Below are 18049 nucleotides of genomic sequence, written 5' to 3' on the forward strand. Positions count from 1 at the left end.
CACGTTGTCTGTCTTGAAATTTTTTGGGAATGCTGTCCCGCTGAAATTCAATCTCTGCTTGAGCTCTCCAACCCCTCCCTGTCCTTTCCCTCCATTTTAGCTATGGGGCAAGGCAACCTTCAACCTCACTATCAAATGTCACCTCTGCCTGGCACTGCATAGTGTTGGCCTCTCTAACAAGCGAGGTACTCTGACTGACAGAGGTCTCACTGTTAATTAACTCAGGAGTGTTTACATTTTTTTGATTTATCTATTTAAATGTGTGTCATTTAGAAATAAAGAAAAAACATTGGAGCATTGGGGATAGTCATAAAATACATATACCCACTATACAACTTTAATATTTAATGTTAGATACTTATGTTTCATTGCTAATTTTGCAAGACAACTTTACTGTATATGGATCACCTCACCTTGTTTTACATTCATGTGGGGGATTTTTACTGGCATTACATTGGTGTATGTTGGTTGTTAATATTGCAAAAGCAGCTTTTCTTCCTTTTTTCAATTAATCAAAGTCATAAATTTATAATGTTATCTAAATCTTAAATAAGACTGCATGCGTGTGTTGAAAGTTATACAGCTGTGACATAATCATTCAAAATAATTTTCGAGGTTACACTGTTGTATCTGACTGTATCATATTACTCTGACATGTGTGTGCATATATTTATATACCTTCCTGACATGCTGCTACTAATCTCACCACTGTCATTTTCCTTGACAAAGTGCTACTGCAATGTTATTTCAAGTACAACAACAGTTGTGAGTAGCATTTGTGCATTGTCTGTTATGTTTAATGACTCGTGTGTAGTTGCTATTTCATTTCTGAAGTTTTCTTGAAGTTTCTCTACGTATCTGTACCTAGGCTATTTTTGTCTTTGTGTATAAATGTGTGTGTGTGTGTGTGTGTGTGTGTGTGTGTGTGTGTGTGTGTGTGTGTGTGTGTGTGTGTGTGTGTGTGTGTGTGTGTGTGTGTATATATGTATATATATATGCAAAGAAGAAAAGAACAAAGAATCCTTTAAACAGCAAGATGGGTGTTACGGTCCTGCATTTGTGTTGTAATATAAGATTATTTACCATTTACCGACACACACCTAAATCACACATTATAATCTGCAAACATGAAAACAAATTTAAAAAGTCTTTCAATATCTTCTTTCACCACAAAAACAAAAAACAAAAAGATTGCTCAACCTACCTTGTCTCTTAAATTGATTATTTTTAATACAGATTTCTTCATGTAATCAAACAATATCTCACCCATACAGTACACAAGTAGTTAATTTGATATATAGGCATAATATTGACCTAATCTTAAACCCAGGTAGGTCACAGTTGCCAAACAGAATGCACTCCAATACCTCACTGACGCCCTGTGTGATTTGACTGACAGCCGTTTTATCCAATTCATAGAGCATCGACAATAATCTGCATACCGCTATGTAGAACATCTGTGTCACTTCATCGGTCTGGTCTTTTGTCAAATAGCTTCACAAGCTAGCTGTTAACTAAGTTTGCCTGCAGTCACAGCTGAGTAAATTTCAAGGCAAACATATTTTTTCAGTGTGACTTTGAGGGAGAGCACAACAGAAGGTAATATGGACATAAGAATTTATATTTTTCGCAGGCCTTCATTCTAAAGGGGTTCCCAGTTAAGCTAATTTCCTCACTCAAAGTTGTGGGCAGTCAAGAAAACAAAAAAGGGCCAAAACAGACCAGAGTTTCTGGCTGCCACTCTCAGGGGGAATGAGGTTTTCAATGGGCCGGAGACAGATTCAGATTGTGAGCTGCCTGTGTGCCATACCCCACCTCCTTTAAGCCTTCACAAAAAGGGTGTCATTGCACCCTGATTGGCTGGGAGGCAAATTCCCCAAGCTGCATCCACTCCTCAATCCAGAGTCAGTCTCCCCACCTGTGCACAGGTGATCTGAATCCCCTGCAGTCAGTCATGAGGGAAAATCAGCTCAAACAAAGAAAAAATAGCAAGTCTCAAACAAGTGGATTGCTTCAGTGTTAGCAAAATTATCTTCATGGATAAACACCACTTTTGTCATTTTTGAAGCGTAAATTAAATTGCTAGAAGTAAAACTCTAATGTTAGGCTATAAAAAGACGACATTGTGATTTCATGACTAAAACATCACCACCACTAAGCATCTTACTACCTAATTACTATACACGTTTGATGTAAATTGACAAATCTACAGGTTGCAAGGTTAAGGTTAGAATAGTTTGTGACTTAAGTCGGCCTTTAAAGACAGACAGGTGAGTTGATGAGTCTCTGTGTTCAGTGTGGTGACCTTTTAGGTCCCTGATTTAATTTAGCCACTTGTTAGCAACCACTGTTTTCAAGACATGTAAGCACTTTATAATTCAATTGTGGGACATTTAATGATGTATCTTACTTTGTAGACAGAACATGTAAATATATTAAGCCTGTAGTAACTACGGACTGTATTTCAGGCATTTAACTGAAAAAAATCACATTGACTTTGAGAAGAGGGAACAGGATGTGTAAAATTATAAATCGATTCCTGGGTTTTAGGACTACAAACTGCATCACTCAATTGCGTCATGAGTAGTTTTGTCACAAAACAGAAATTACATCTCTAGGAGTAATTTCAGGAATGTGTTATTGGGTAAAGGGCTTAAACTTTTTATTATTTGCAGAGCAGCAAATCATTATTTAGCAAATGCAAGTTTTATTTAGCTTTGTCAAATGTTGCCTCTCTTTTTGAGGAAAATTAGGCCTCAAGTTCATCGAAGACTAGACCCTTGTATGACTGCACCATACAATTTCCTCCAAATCATCATCACCCCCTGCCAGTCTCTGAATCCACTGCTCAGTCGCAACAGGATTGCACAAACCAAGCTTCAATTGGATAAACAGCCACCATCCGAACCCTGGAGGACTCCATTTCAGGTACTGTAGATCTCGAAATTAGTTGTAAACTTAAGAAAACAATCTTGCACACTGCAATTGGATATTACTAAAAATATGGGGATTATATGTGGGATTATGTTCTGGAAAAAGTATAATTCATTAAAAATGTTCTACCATAATACTGTGATTTGTCCACGACCTTTGATATAAAAGGAAAAAAGAACAATTATAAAAACAGGTGCAAAAAAGACGAAGTTGGCCTTTGTAACAAAGGAATTATAATGTTGGCTATTATTCAGTAATGTCTTACATCTGAAATTAAGTCAATGTGTTGTGTCACAATGCAGATAACACTTCTCTTGAACAATATTAATGGAAATATTAATCACAATAACAAGAGCACCGGAATTGAGCTTTTTGCATGAAAAGGTTCTTTTTAACTTTGTCTTATTCTTCTTCATTTTTTTTCTTCTTTTTTTTTTTTGGTTAATTTTTGAGTTTGTGATTTAAACAAGAAAAAGAAGAAGAAAAATCAATCAGATGTACTGTTATAAAGCTCATGTCTACCAGCACAGGCACTACTGTGCATTACCACCAGAGGGAGGGGATGTTTTGGCACAAAGGAGAAAAATCTGAACGAGGCCTCTGCCGACATTTCCTCACAGCTGCCTTCTGTCACAGAAAAACAAACCACTCACTGGATTGCAACATTACATTCCCATTTTGATCACATATGTCGTCAAATGGTGTCACTCTTGACCTTTTGTGTGAAGCAGTTAACTCAAGGATGTTTACAGAATGTGGATAAAATGAATTAACAATACAAGAATTGCTTCCAGTAATAATTCTTCTGGTTTTTGTTTGTGTAATATCAAGCCACAAACGGACACTGAAAATGTTGTGCATCATCTTCTCGGGTGAAGTGCAGTGTGGCAAGAGGACCAGGTGCTTCTGGATCTGTAAAACGGCTTTTAAATCTTTACCTTAATGCTGCATTGTAGCGCAATGATGACTTCTCTGACTCCCATGAGGAGGCTGCACATACTGTACCATCACAGATTCATCACCACATGAAGCAGTGTGAAACAGACACTGGGTATCCATAAGTAGAATATAGATGACTCATCAGACCACATTACTATGTGGTCCTTACCTCAGCTTATGGTTCTGTGCCTTCATCGTGGATAGAAGTATTTTTCAAAAGGCAGAGCTGAGGATGATGCTCAACAAACTAAAAATAATTTTTTTAAAGACACGTGAGATGTAGATCTTCCATGTTTTAGCAGCTTAAACTAAGTGGTTTACATCAGTGTTTTTCACTGTGAGAAGGCAGAAATTAAGTGTGTAGCCTAAAGATGAACTGAAGCTCAACTCAAGCCGTCCATCATATTCATGCAACTGAATGTTTCTAAATAATAAAATAACAATACATTTAATAAATAATAAATACATATTTTTGTTCACCTTTTATTTTTGTTTTTGTTCAACATCCTAAGATGATCCTGAGGATACATATTTTGCGTTGAAGTTTATTTTCATATTTAAGCTTACTTTTGTTTCCTTTTTATCATCCTCTCAGTACCCCTGCAGATTTGCAAAGGCCAATAATACAAGCAACAGGTCTCCATGGAGATCAAGCTAAATCAACCTTCTGTGTATGTTGCAGCTTTTGTCATTCTAATTTGGTTACATCAAAATTACTGTGCAACATTTCATTTTCATTCTGTTCGTCTTCTGTATCAGTTAAGAAATATCACTGATCTATGATTTTAACATGGTGTCCAGTTTCATGGCTCCTTGGAGGTGAAGTTACAGTCATCTGACTCCAACATGTAATGTAAGGAAAACAGCACTTACAGTACCTCATCATTCTCATATATCGTGTCACAGCCACAGATGACCTCAAAATTATAGATTATCATTATGTGACAAGTCTTTATTTTAGAAGCTCTAATGGCTTAATGCAGCTCACTGGCAGTCACTGGCTCAAACAGAGACTTGACAGTCCGACCTTCCTGGAAACGCTGGCATCAAAATACTCCATATTCTTAAACTTCCAGTCGCAAATCTAATGTGTCATCTTTCAGTTTCATGCAGGACTCTAGATTTTCATTGTGTCCTCGCTTCAAGTCGGATTATATCAATCACTGTATTGTGGTTTCCTGTTCCTGACAGGCCGCTGAACACTGTCAGTGCAGAATGTTATCGTCTAAGTCAGGATGTACAGGAGCACACGTCTCATCCGTTAGAAATCTTAAACAAACTGACACACTGTTGATGTCACTTTTTTCATTTATTTTAAGTTCATTTCAATGATTTTAAGCAATTTTAATGTCTCTGAAAAAGCATCTCATGAATGTTAACCAGTTGTTCATTCAAGCTGCTATGGAGATTGGTTCACATTAGGTCGCATTGACATTCATACATTTTAAGTCTCAATAGTAGAAATATGCTCAATTATGACACTTTATTGATATGTTTCCATTTTTTTTTTCTTCAAAATATAAAAAGATAGATCATGAACATTCCATTGAAATATACTTTATACAGTTCTTGATGAGTTTGTTCTTTGTGTTCCAACATTTCAAAAAAATAAAATCCGGCATAAGTCACAACCAGATACTCCAGAGACCATCTCCTCCCCCCCCCCATTCACTCTCCTACTAAGACTGTAGTACGATGGACAAGTACCTAAGTCTGTTTTACACAATTTGATGGTATGTAAAATGAACAAACATCTTTTATCTTTGGAATGCTTACTTGAATACATGGTGTTAGTCTGTAATATTAGACGCATGTATATGACTTCTGTGGTGTTAGTCACATAATTTCTGATTAAAATAAGATATTAAATATATAAGAAAAATCTATTCAGTATGATAGTGCTTCCTCTAAATCAACTCTGGTCTTATCACTTTGTAAAACAAAATATTTTTAGATTAGTGTGATTGCTAAGTCACTCTATGGAGAGCAATAAAGCCACTGCACATGTGTTTGCAATCATCTGAACTGATGACAGAACATCTGCGTCCCAGGGAGCATACAGTGAGTGTCGATCAGTGGCATTCGTGGTGCAGATTGCATACAATGTCCTCAATTAAAAAAAAACAAAAAAAAAAACATATTCAACATAAACAGGCACACAAAGAAAGTAAATAGAATGTCATCCACAGACTACATAACACCTTCCAAACACTTGGAGAGGACATGTCATTATATTGTTAAAACACAAAGTAGCCGTTGCTTTAACAGTGGCACCTACATACCATGAAAAGCATCTTTGTCATTTTGGTTATGTGAGTGTTAAACAGGAAATCTTTAACATGTCATAACAGATTGCAAACTTGAAGAAAATTAAAACAGACTTAGCACTCTCAACATTGTAACTCATTCTGTTCAACACGACTAAATCAAATGGCAGTATTATGCAATAGAAAAGGAAAGACATCTTTTTTTTTCAGCCTGGTTTTGGCAGAGCAGTCACAATGTAGAGAATGAAGAAATGGTAAAATCAACATTGGAAAAAGAAGAAAAGAGAAGAGAAGTCATAGTACTTGGCCATGAAAACACAAACAGCTGGGTGAAGCACAAAGTTTTTGCAAGTGTGCACACCATTGCTCAAGGTTACCATCTGAAATATTCATAAACATTTTTGTGCCCGTCAAAGCCATAGTTGCTTAATGCCTTTTCCAAAACGGGAACTGAAACTGGGAGTTTTTTAAAAAGATACGGAACCAAAACAAAATCCCATGGACCATTTTTGCAAATAGACAGAAGTTCATGAACCTGTAAAACCTTGAATAGCCTAAGTAGTCTCCATCACACTATCGAGCCTCTTATTCCGGTGGACCTCCAACTGCAATGTACTAGGAATGGACAGAAGACCATTCAGCTGCCTGAGCTGAGCCCTGAGCCAGCAGGGCCGGAAACTCAATTTAAACACCAAACTAAGGTCGAGGTGCTTGGACGGCACTCAACAATGAGATGCTTATTTTTTTCCTCTTTTTTTTTTGTAACACCAATCTCCCTTGGTGGACACTGGTATCTCTGATCCCCCTCTTTCTCGCAACACTTAAAGTACTTCACTGACATCATTTTGGAAGCTCTGGGTCTCTTTGATTGGTGCTCATATGACTGCGTTGTGCGCTGTAATGAGCTGCCAACTAGCCAGCTGGATGACATGTAACTCCATGGGTAATGACGGATGCAAAGACCTGACTATCTAAAAAAAAAAACGAAGACGAGCTACCTCTACACACTCATGCTGACACTGCGAGTGTGAGTAGTTTTCAGTTGCCTCTCGGAGGAAGACGTTTCTGCTCTACGACACGGCACAGTGTTCATAGTTATCAAGACTGGATTCATGACAAACAATGACAGGAGGCTAAGGGGATATGTCAAGACTCTGCTCCCCCTCGAGAGATTATCAAGTCATAATGCATGCGTTTTTTACACGTCACTGTGAGGTGTTCACATCATCGTCGTCTATATACTAGAATTCATTATGTTAGAAAGAAAATAGCAAAACACCTACATCCACACACACCATCGACACACCTGAGTCCTTTAAGCCACACGCAAACTTTGGAATGGCAGTTGGTTCCATGCAAACCTGAAAACTCTCTTGATTGTTCGCCAATATAGTATATTTCATAGTCTGTTATTAGTCTTTATTGGATAACCTGGACTTGTACTCCCATTTTTCTACTTAGGACTAGTGGAACAGAACTGCCTATCCCAGCAAAATCCAGCCATGGGATATCCAAGGCCTTTCACAAATCTCTTTAACACTGAGGCGTTGAAGATACTCTCGAGGTTCTCCGTTTGCCCTGCTACAATCATGTGACAACTCTTGTATTATTGCCAAAGGAAAAAAGCAAACTATGAGTACTAATCAAGCAGTCAAAGTTGTGGTATGGAGAGCCGTTGTTTTAGAACTGCTGCTGCTGTCGCTGCTGCTGCTACGGTAGTTGTGCAAATGATTCAAGGAGGAAAACATAGACTTTTGACAACAAACATCCTTTGCGCAAATGCTATAGCTTGGCAAAGTCTTTGACGATCGCTGTTGATTGGATGGTTGGGAAAAAAATATAGTGCTCGATGCATAACAAAGTAAAACTATGGCAGCGGTCGGAAAACACTGGAATGAGGAATGTAGGGCAGTAGTAGCAGAGAGATTTCATCAAACAAAACATAGTTCAGGGTGTACTTTGCAAACATACATGTTTCAATATTCACATTTTTTTTAACTTTTCAAAACAAAATATAGCTCTTCTCTTTCATTATAATCTTTTTTAAAACATTAATTGCATATAACATTTTTTTAATTCATTTTATATATACTTTTTTTTTTGTATCTCTAGCACCCTTGTCTTCAACTAAGGGCTTGCAGAAAAGACAGTCATGCAAAGTATTCATGCTGGTAAACAAAGTTACAAAAATGCATTATCTTTTTTTTTCTCATTTGTTTATCTCAGCGTCCATCCTTTGTCATCCCCCGCATCTTTATAGGCAAGAGTCTGTCGTCGCTCATTGTCTTTCAGAGGAACATTTTCTCTTTGCTTGTGGGGAAAACGACTTCATCCACTCGCCATGACAAAATATTGACCTCCCATCTTTCCCCCAGGACTTTGACTCCATTTCATGATGCCCAATTTTCTTTTAACGTTTGCATCAGATTTTTATTTATTTTTTTCTTTCTTCCATTCTGGACCTTTCCCGCACAGAAACTTCCTCCTATGCCATGGATAGTTGATTTGTTTATCAAAATATAGATTTGTTCTCTCTGTACACTTCCACATTTGCTCCACTCTTGGTCCATTCTTCTCATTTTCCCCTTTGCCAAAGGCTCTGTTGGTGGGCCATCCTTATCTCAACGTCGACTTGCTTGTGAAGCAGTCGTTGGCAGCAAGAGGGACAAGAGAGAGATGGGGCAGTAGTCATCTGTAAATTCTTGTGCCTAATTGGCAGTGTCGGCCTTTGTGTTACGGGGAACATTTATCTGATTGGTCCCTTTCATAATGGATAGGTTCATGTGATGTAAAAAGTGTTCTTGTGGTAGGAATGTTCTTTACATTGTAATTAGGCCAATATCTTTCGATATTGAAGAAAGACAACTGTCTCTAGGACTTAAGCTTTGTCTCCTTTTGGCAGTCTTTTGCTCCTCATGACCGAGCTCTGTGTCAGTCAGACATGGGGAAAATACTTAATATCAAATATTTAAATGTGCATATAGTGATGGGATGCTAGTGGCAGTTAAAGAACAGAGTTCTTTTAGATGAATGACTTTGTACCAAACAGATGCAACGGCCAGTGCGAGGCTGAGTACAAACCTCATCCTAAAAGTTCTCTTAATCTACTGTACATTACAGAAGGTCATTTAGCAAGTGCATGCTACAGGACCTTTGGTATCCCACATGGATTTCTGGGCGACCCGTGGCAGTACATGAGAGATAAAGAGAAGTCTTTTTCCACCATTTTCTGATGGTGAATGTGTCAGGTGACTCTAAAAGAAACAGTAAGTGCTATACATGACCGGTTTGAGCTGATGCTACATGTGCCTCATTTGTTCAACATCATAGTCAGTGCTGTTTTTGTTTTCTCAGTACTTGTTATGAGGGCAGTGTTTCAGTCTGATAGAGGTGAATGGAAGACATAGGTTCAGCGGCAAAGATGCTATACAAGTGCTAAACTTGAATGAGGGATTATAGTATGGGTGTCGTTAAATACTCATACATATATTTGTTATCGATTTCATATGCACTTTATTTAGTGCATCTTTTGTGGGGGGCAGTGTTTTAATGAGCAAGACCAATCCTTTGTCTCTCATGTACAGTAATCTCTATTTTTTTTCTTCACTTGAAAGGAACCCAGGAGGAGAATGACATCTAAAGATCCTTTGAATGCATAAATTCCTCTCTCTTCGAACTGTTGATGGATTAAGTCATGTTATTTCCCAGCCAACAAATGCTACAATATGTTAGCAGAGATGCTACATTGTTCATTCAGTCCTTTGTGAAGACAAGTGTTCTTTTTTTTTTTTTTTCCCCGGAAACTTGTGAAGTTGCTCAGTTGTTCAGCACTGGAGATGGTACTGAGTTGGTCATCGTACAAGATGGCGAGATGTTGTCAAAGATATGTCATCTGGAATGTGTAATCAGGAGTCCTTTTCGCTCCCAAAGTGTGTCAGTGCAATGCTCAGTCAGTTTGCCGAAAAAAAGAAAAAAAAAAGGAAAAAAATTGTCAGTCAGACAGTTGTCGAAAAATGTGGTTGGAGTTCCGAGAGGCTGCTTTGGTAACAACGTGAGGAGAAGACCATAAGATGTTTTAATTCATGATTAACCTCTGGTCTCTCTCTTGTCACCCCAAAGATCTCCTTTAAACTGTCCATCCGTGTCACACCTGTCGCTTACGTGGCTCCCGCTGCAAATTTGTGTTTACCGCTTACAGACTCCTCATTAGAGAGAAGGCGAGTGCTAGAAACTTAACACTGTGAAGACAAGAACAGAAAGCCATTAATGTTAAGTTCATACAGAATCAACATACAGTATTTTGCAAGAAATCATGTTCAGTGAAATTGAAACTCGTAACATTACAGTTGTTTCTAGATTGGTTTATAAAAGTGGTGCTCAACTAATACAAACCAATCATGATCATAAATGAATGATTTCTGTTGTTCTTGTATTTGGAGTTTGCCAATTACATTTCCAAAACACAGATCCACGGTGTTACTGACAGTATACAATAGGGAAGTAATCAGGGATTACCATTACCTGTAAACTTCTGGGTAACTGTGCATGTCAGAATAAAGTGCACACATTTAAACTGTAATGACAAAGCTAGTACAGCTACAGAAACAGTCTATCTCCAACATACAGACAGAGAGCTGGCACATAAGTTAGTCTTGAACAACACAATCAAGAAATGGTGACAATAAAACTGGTGGCTGACAATACTGGAGAAACAAGCAACAGACTGAATGAAACAAACCGCCAGCCAACTGACCAGCACCAAGCTCTGCACTCTGCCAAATCTCAACACACATGGCCACCATCTCTACAGGAGTGAATTATGTACAGAGCATTTCAAAGAGAACAATATTTGGTGATAGGGAGATGATGACCAGTTATTCACTAATGCGTCATGTGTATGTGTCAGTGTGTGTGTGTGTGTGTGTGTGTGTGTGTGTGTGTGTGTGTGTGTGTGTGTGTGTGTGTGTGTGTGTGTGTGCGAACAGTTTCTTTGGAATGATATGTACACTTCATGAAAAAACACATTTTTGACAGATGGACACATACGAACATACTCAGTGCTGTTTGTGGCAGCTTCCACATTTACAAGAGGGATCCTCGTACTTGTTGTAATTAATACATTTGACCAGTACCATCTCAGGAGGCTTATGCGCCATGAAAACACAGGCGTGAATTCAAGGGCGTGTCTGTCCACAACAGTAGGTTGAATATTTTTCAATTCTTTGCCTACAGTTATGACAAACGCTTCCTGTGTCACATGTGCCGGCATCATGTATTATTTACTGGGAGGTTAAACACTTCTGTTGCGGTCTCACCAGCAAACATCAGCCCAGTACAAACATTATCCTTTATTGCAGCCGCATTAGCTCTTCCCGTCTGCTCTTCTGTCCCCTCTTCCTCTGCCATTTTCCACTTTATAGTTGCAGTTCTCTCCAGAGAAAAGCTGTTATCAAGACACAGTTCATATGTTCTAAAGACCAGTTGTATGTTAAATGTTAGGAATTTAGTTAAATGATAGAAAAAGGCACCAATGCATCCTAGATTATAAGGGAGAATCGGCACCTATTAATCTAACCCATCAAGCAGAGACTTTGTAATCGTATTAAAATAGTATTTATGTCCACTCACAAATAATTGAATAGAATTTAAGTACCAGATTTATAAATTCCTGTATATGCCCTCTCCTGTGTTACACTAAGTTGTTCACAAAATCCTGCACATCTACACAAGTCTAGAAGACACGATCTGTTGTTTGATACTAACGCGGTGCTGTTTGTTTGGACATACAACAGACTTTTTCCTGTCTTTCTGTCTGTCTTGTTCTGGCAGCAGCAACATCCGAAAATGGTGCCAAAGCAGCCTTTGTGTTGTTGCAACATTATTTTGGCCGCTGGAATTATAAACCTTAACTGCTTAGTCACTGATGATACCATAGTATAAGGTCAAAGTTGATCAGTCTTATTCCAACATTACCAAATGATATATTGTCTAAAAAGTACTTTGAGGCTTGTGGTGTACTTGAAATCGTCCTTTCACATTACTGTTCTGCTTATTTGTGAAATCACTCTCAGCTCAGTTCAATAAATTCAGATTAATGTAAAGTTATTCTAACTGCACTTATGAAAAAAATTGTATATACTGTAAATGCCAATGTTAGTGTGGCAAGACATCTGGGTCCAGCTTCTTAGTGAGCACTTGATCATTTTGCTACAAGAGGACGGACGGCTGTTTTACCTCAGTATGCTCAACATTACATAATTTTTTGCTTAAGTCCACGATAATTATATGGCACTGATTATGTGAACATTACAAGCTAGGGTAAACATCTTCTTAACATCACACAACATCATATTATGCACCATAGTAAGACATACAGAGGTTTGACTGGTGTCAGTCTTCTCATGGCGCGATTAAAATGCGATCAAGCAACACCCTCGCCTCCCCTTCCTTTCACATATTAAAAGGCTGTACCCACAGAACAACAGTATTTAGAATTGCCATCTTCACCAAATCTAAACATAATACTCTAACAGTCTCTGCAAGTGTTTTTTCCCCCCTCAAAGTTGTACATGTACCATACCACACGTGCCATTAAGGATACATTAGCAACAACCATTGAAAAATTTACATGTAATGTACATTTACATTTAATCTATGTCCAGTAGAATACAGTGCCTTTACCCCACATAGGACCAAAGCAAAAAACGCAGAACCAACAATGCACTCTTTGTCAATACAGCCGAATTAAAAATTCATGCCTTGAAAATAACCAGGCCATGTGCCAATGGTACAGAAAAATAACAAATATACACACATAAATGTACATATTGTATGAAAGCCAGGCTCTGCAAATAAGTGGTGTGCCTAGGTTAGCTTGGCACTGCTGCATTGATTAATTTGCAGTATGAAACCATTCACCCTTCTGCTGACAAACATATTAGACCATTCAACTCTTTTAGAATCATTTGCTATGAGACCCTCTGCCCCACACTCACAAAGTATACATGGATATATCAATTTCATATGACTTTAATGTATTCACATGTGTAGATACAGATATGTACATATTCAATAATAATCACTGACTTATAAGCATTGCTTCGAAGGTTTAGCTAGTTAAATCTAGCTAGTTTGCATGAACTCCTAAATTGACATCAGAGCCTACAGGGGCCTCATAGAGGCACTTACAACATCTGCCTGTTCTGTTTACTTAAACAATGTTTACATCAGAGTGTCCTAGGTGATTTTTGCATTGGCCACAACTATGTTACGTGATTCTTCTAACCCAACAGAACCACAGTTATGACATTCTTCCGATTATTTTTTCCAAACAGTAGAAAAGCAAAATATAAGCACACTACTTCTAAAATCATAAATGTCAAAGTCTAAGTGGTGATGTGTGAGATTATGTCAGGGTTCCTCTCACCCATCAGTCAATTGTAGCATCAAATAAAATAAAACATCCCATTGCAGATATATGGGATGGATGGACATTCTCCATTCTGTAACAAAAAAAATGTACATTCCAAAATAGTGGCATACCAGTATAATGCAAACTACAAGCATCCACATTGTGGAGTCATTATATGGTATGCATGTGCACTTTAAAAGTTTAATGAGGTTTTGTGCGCTGATGTGGAGTAAGATTAGCTTTGAGGATTGAAACAAGGCCAATCTGAGTGTGTCGTTTTACACGGTATCATAAATTGTTCTACAAGTTAAATCCATTTAAAAACATACTATCCCAGAGTTAACCTACCTTCCCTAAATTCAAGGTTGACATAATACATTAAGGAGCTGCTGTCAAAATGCTTGGATTCACTGGAGAAACAAAGCTCTGCATGCTGTTTCAAATATTTTCAGACAACATTAAATAATTGTATTTTTTTTCTTTTTTTTGACATCATAATGGTGAAATGTAACAATTTTGAGTATAAGCACAACTATTAGTAACCTCAGTCTGAAAATATGTGCGATGGCTGTCAAAAACCCGTATCAGATGAAGCCAGGCAAGCGTTACATCTTGCAGTGACTAAAAGGTAGGATCTATTCTAAATGAGACTTTTACAAACCTTGGTCAACATCCGATTGAAATAATTGTTGAAGTGATGTCATAACTTTCATCTTCAATCATTATACTGCATATCTAAGGTCTCAACGTTTAGGGATCTGGAAGCACATTGATTCTTTTTTAGACAAAATGGCAGTCAGGACCATGGACATTGACAGTAACAATATCAGGACCTGATATTTTTTAACAAGTATGCAAATGCTCTCCCATTACACCTGCAAAAATTGTTGGTTCTAAAGCACTTACAGTTTGTCCTGGTGATTTCAGTCTTACTACAGTTCTTTTAGCTATGAACTCAAGTACAGTTAAATAGAACATTTGTTTTTTTCTTGATAAACCTTATCTCAGACAATCAGTGGCACAGAAAAGTCATTCCTTACAATAAAATACAAATCACCAGCACAAGTGAAGAAAACGTAAGACTGTTACAAAACTGAAACAATTGAGAATGGCAACCACAACATTAAAAAAAATCTGAAGGACCAGTAAGGCCACACTGACTTGAAATGAAACAACACAAATGGCTCATGTCATCATAATACTTCTCTATTCTTCTGGAACAGCAAGGCTAAATTAGACATAATAATTAAACTGCCAACAGAGTCTGTTCATTTTAAGATTAAAAATAGATCTGCATATTTACATATGTATGTGCACAGTATGTTTTCCAGCATTAAAATAATATTGCATGTTTATTGCATATGTGAATGTGTTATTCATTTAAAATCATTTTTGCTCAACCAATAACATTCTATTCTTTAATGTGAGGACGACAATCCGAGCAAGAAATTGTCTACCACGAGATTGCTTATATAAAAGTATAGAGGGAAACTGTATATTGTAACCACTGCACATTTTTTAAGATTAACCAACAGATTGCAATTTGTCATTTGGATATTTTTTTTAAAACTGTTTGACTAACATTTTAATCAAAAACAATAATAAAAATGAAATAAGAAATGAAGAAAATACATGTAAACAAATATCAAAAGTAAAAAAGAAGCAAAATAAATGTTTAGAAAAGTTTATCATTGTTTGTTTGACAGGGTGGTCTCACATGTTCAATCAATTCACTTATATATAATATATTCTGTGTACGCCAACGTGCAAGCGTTAAAGGTTAATAAATTTATACTGACTGTTAGTAAAGTGCATTTGTTTTAACAGTGTAATCAATTATGTAGTCATTCATATCTGACTTTACAGGCTTTCTTTGCATTTAGTTTATCATTAATTTTAAGTAACATTCTAGATATATTTTGTTTAGATTTATTTGAAAAATTGCAGGCCTACAAGTACATATTTAATTTTATGTAACTGTCCAGAGAAGCATTTTTTCAAAGTTTGACTAAGTCATTTACGACCACAAATAAAAATTAACTGAGAATGTGAAAGCTGAATTGTGCTCCTTTTCCAAAGACTGTTTGGGAAACCAAAAACAGTTAGCATGTTGCTAGCCAGACAGCTCTACTTATCAATTAGTTCTCAATTTCCTATTTCCTAAATTATTGCACTTAAATGTTTGGATATTGTATATAAAAAAAAAAACCCTCCAGTTTACTGTTTATCAGTTGACTGAAAACACTTTAAATGCTCAAGTTCCTTGGCATTACATAACATTTTGTCGGACCGACAACCATTTGTGTGATCTATTGGCTATGGCCAGCAGTAAATTACACGCGTATGCTATCTTTGCTAGCTTTATCAATCACACAAGGCTTGTCTTGGACACTGCAATGGCCCGTCCATGAAGTGGTCTCCAATTCACTCCAACTAACCTCACCCTGCCCATTATGATTGTTATAATTGCATATGGATAAGTATATATCAATGTATTAGACAACATGCTTGTAACTGTCAAAGGAAAAGTGACTTAATCGACCTTTACACCTGTACAATGTAAGATAACAATTTCATACATGCGGCCTTAACAGCACTGTAATAAAACAAACTTCAGTTTTTAAAAGTCGTTAGGCTGCACAATTTCAGATAGCTCTTATGGTACAATACTTTTAATGTATTCAATATCTTTTATTCAAGCTAAGGTTTTTGTTTTATTTTTTGTTCTATTTCACATGTGACATCGCTTAGCTTTGCTGTGTTAACTATCAACATAAAGTGTCTGATGATGTCACAATGGTATGATACAAAATTAAGTGTCAACATTGAGACTTAAAGAAGCCGAGTCTGTTTTTCTTCAGAGAGAATTAACAAAATGATGTCTACACTGTACATACATCGATATTCACAAACGACAGAAAGTAGAAACCTATTCAACATCAATATAATCTATAAACGTATTTTTGTCTTTGGCTAAATGAACTGAAGTATCTGGTTTCATGGTCATTTCTCTGGACAGTGTTGTGAGCTCCGGTTTGTTTGGTACAGAACATTTAAAAATGGACGTCCATCTACACACTTAATTCTAAGTTTTAAAATGTAACTGTGCACATGTTTTCATCATACTTTTTTGAAACCTCTCACATTATTTAATTTACTAACTGATCCAAATACTTAATTTTTACACTTCTAATAATTTAAATTAACTTTGTATCTTTAAAGCTAGAGCTAGTAGCCTTAAAGCCAGTTTATTTGACCCCCATCAGCTAACCTGATGCATGCATCATAAACAATTAAATTCAAACGACAAGAGGTCATTCTCTCTACATTCAAGTTCATTTCATGTTATTGCTATTGTTTTTGCTCAGGGTACGATCCAAATGGAGGCTTCAGTGTGATTAGTCCATAGCTAATCCACTACATCTCTTATCATCCAATCATGAACATCCTTTCTTCTACAAAATGGAGGGGATGGGGGAACGACAGCGGCGCAGTGGTCCAGGGGCCTCATAGGTTTCAAAGGGTGGGCTAGTGATAGGAGCGAGCCGCAGGGATGACCCGGCCATTCCCGATATGTTATTGAGGCTGCGAGATTTCTCGTAGCCAGTTGCTTTAAGAATATAATTTTAACCATCAATCGATTCAATTAATGTGTTATTGTTTTGATATTATATGCAAATAAAAGAAAAGAAAATCATATTTGAAGTGTTTTGGCATGTTATGACATTTTTTTTTTTCAGGTGATTTAGTATGAAGGTTACACAGAATTGAAAAACGAAACATGAGGTTTAAGATGTTCAGAAGAAATCAAAATGAAAAGAGAAAAAAATGAAGGATAAACAGATTTAAAAAGTTACCAAATCATAAGACATATAAAGGACAGACGGAGACAGACACAGACAAGACAGACAGGACAAAACAAGAAAATGCGAGTTATGATATGTATTTTTGTTATATATAAAACATAAAAATAAACGATTCTTAGATATTCAGAAATGTAACACCTGTCGTAAGCCCGTTGAATAAAGCACTCAACATTTTATCATGTGAAGTGTAATGTGCAATGTTCAGGTGCTTCAGACAAGTGTTTGGACAAAACTATACAGTTTTACACAAATACACAGTAGAAGATACTCAGTTATCACTGATACAGTGTTGGAGTTGACCCATTGAAGTTTTAGGGTGAAAAAGTTTAAAAATATACCATTAATAAAATGATATGCATCACATCATGCTCATAAAAAGTCAACATAAGATTCACTTTTCGTTCCTGTAAACTTCAAATGGTCAACACAAAAAGGCCTCCCTGCAACATTTAAAACCGCTTCCTATCCCCCGGTAATCGTATCCTGTAACGGAGATCAGTTCACATTTTGTCTACAGTGGGAAAGAATACGTGGCAAAAAAAGCAAGGTATATTGACAAAATCCACAAGAGACTCTGAAGTATATAATGCAGGGTGCTTGCACCACTGAAGGTATGCTTCATAACCAATCTA

The 18049-nt window shown here is 36.9% G+C and overlaps 1 protein-coding gene and 1 long non-coding RNA gene across 8 annotated transcripts in view; one reads left to right on the forward strand and one right to left on the reverse strand.

Annotated features, from left to right (window-relative positions):
- Nucleotides 1-1970: 1970 nt before the first annotated feature.
- Nucleotides 1971-17007, forward strand: LOC119009392. 2 transcript variants are annotated; one of them, XR_005071725.1, is made up of 3 exons: nucleotides 1971-2270; nucleotides 2754-2928; nucleotides 16920-17007. It is a non-coding gene; the product is annotated as an uncharacterized LOC119009392 (long non-coding RNA). The 2 variants fall into 2 exon arrangements; XR_005071726.1 differs by lacking the exon at nucleotides 16920-17007 and adding an exon at nucleotides 3460-3706.
- kcnc3b (potassium voltage-gated channel, Shaw-related subfamily, member 3b) overlaps nucleotides 5164-18049 on the reverse strand; it is a 52700-nt gene continuing 39814 nt past the window's right edge. For 5 of the 6 annotated variants that reach the window (XM_037080596.1, XM_037080599.1, XM_037080598.1 and 2 more), the window contains one exon: nucleotides 5164-10378. Coding sequence is in view for 1 of the 6 variants with exons in the window: in XM_037080600.1 (XP_036936495.1) it covers nucleotides 10365-10378 (14 nt within the window). In the remaining 5 variants the exon portion in view is untranslated. Of the gene's footprint in view, nucleotides 17162-18049 lie in introns of all 6 variants that reach the window. The other variant, XM_037080597.1, reaches the window with a different exon arrangement.

Source organism: Acanthopagrus latus, chromosome 20 (genome assembly GCF_904848185.1).
Source record: "Acanthopagrus latus isolate v.2019 chromosome 20, fAcaLat1.1, whole genome shotgun sequence".
Classification (NCBI taxonomy): domain Eukaryota; kingdom Metazoa; phylum Chordata; class Actinopteri; order Spariformes; family Sparidae; genus Acanthopagrus; species Acanthopagrus latus.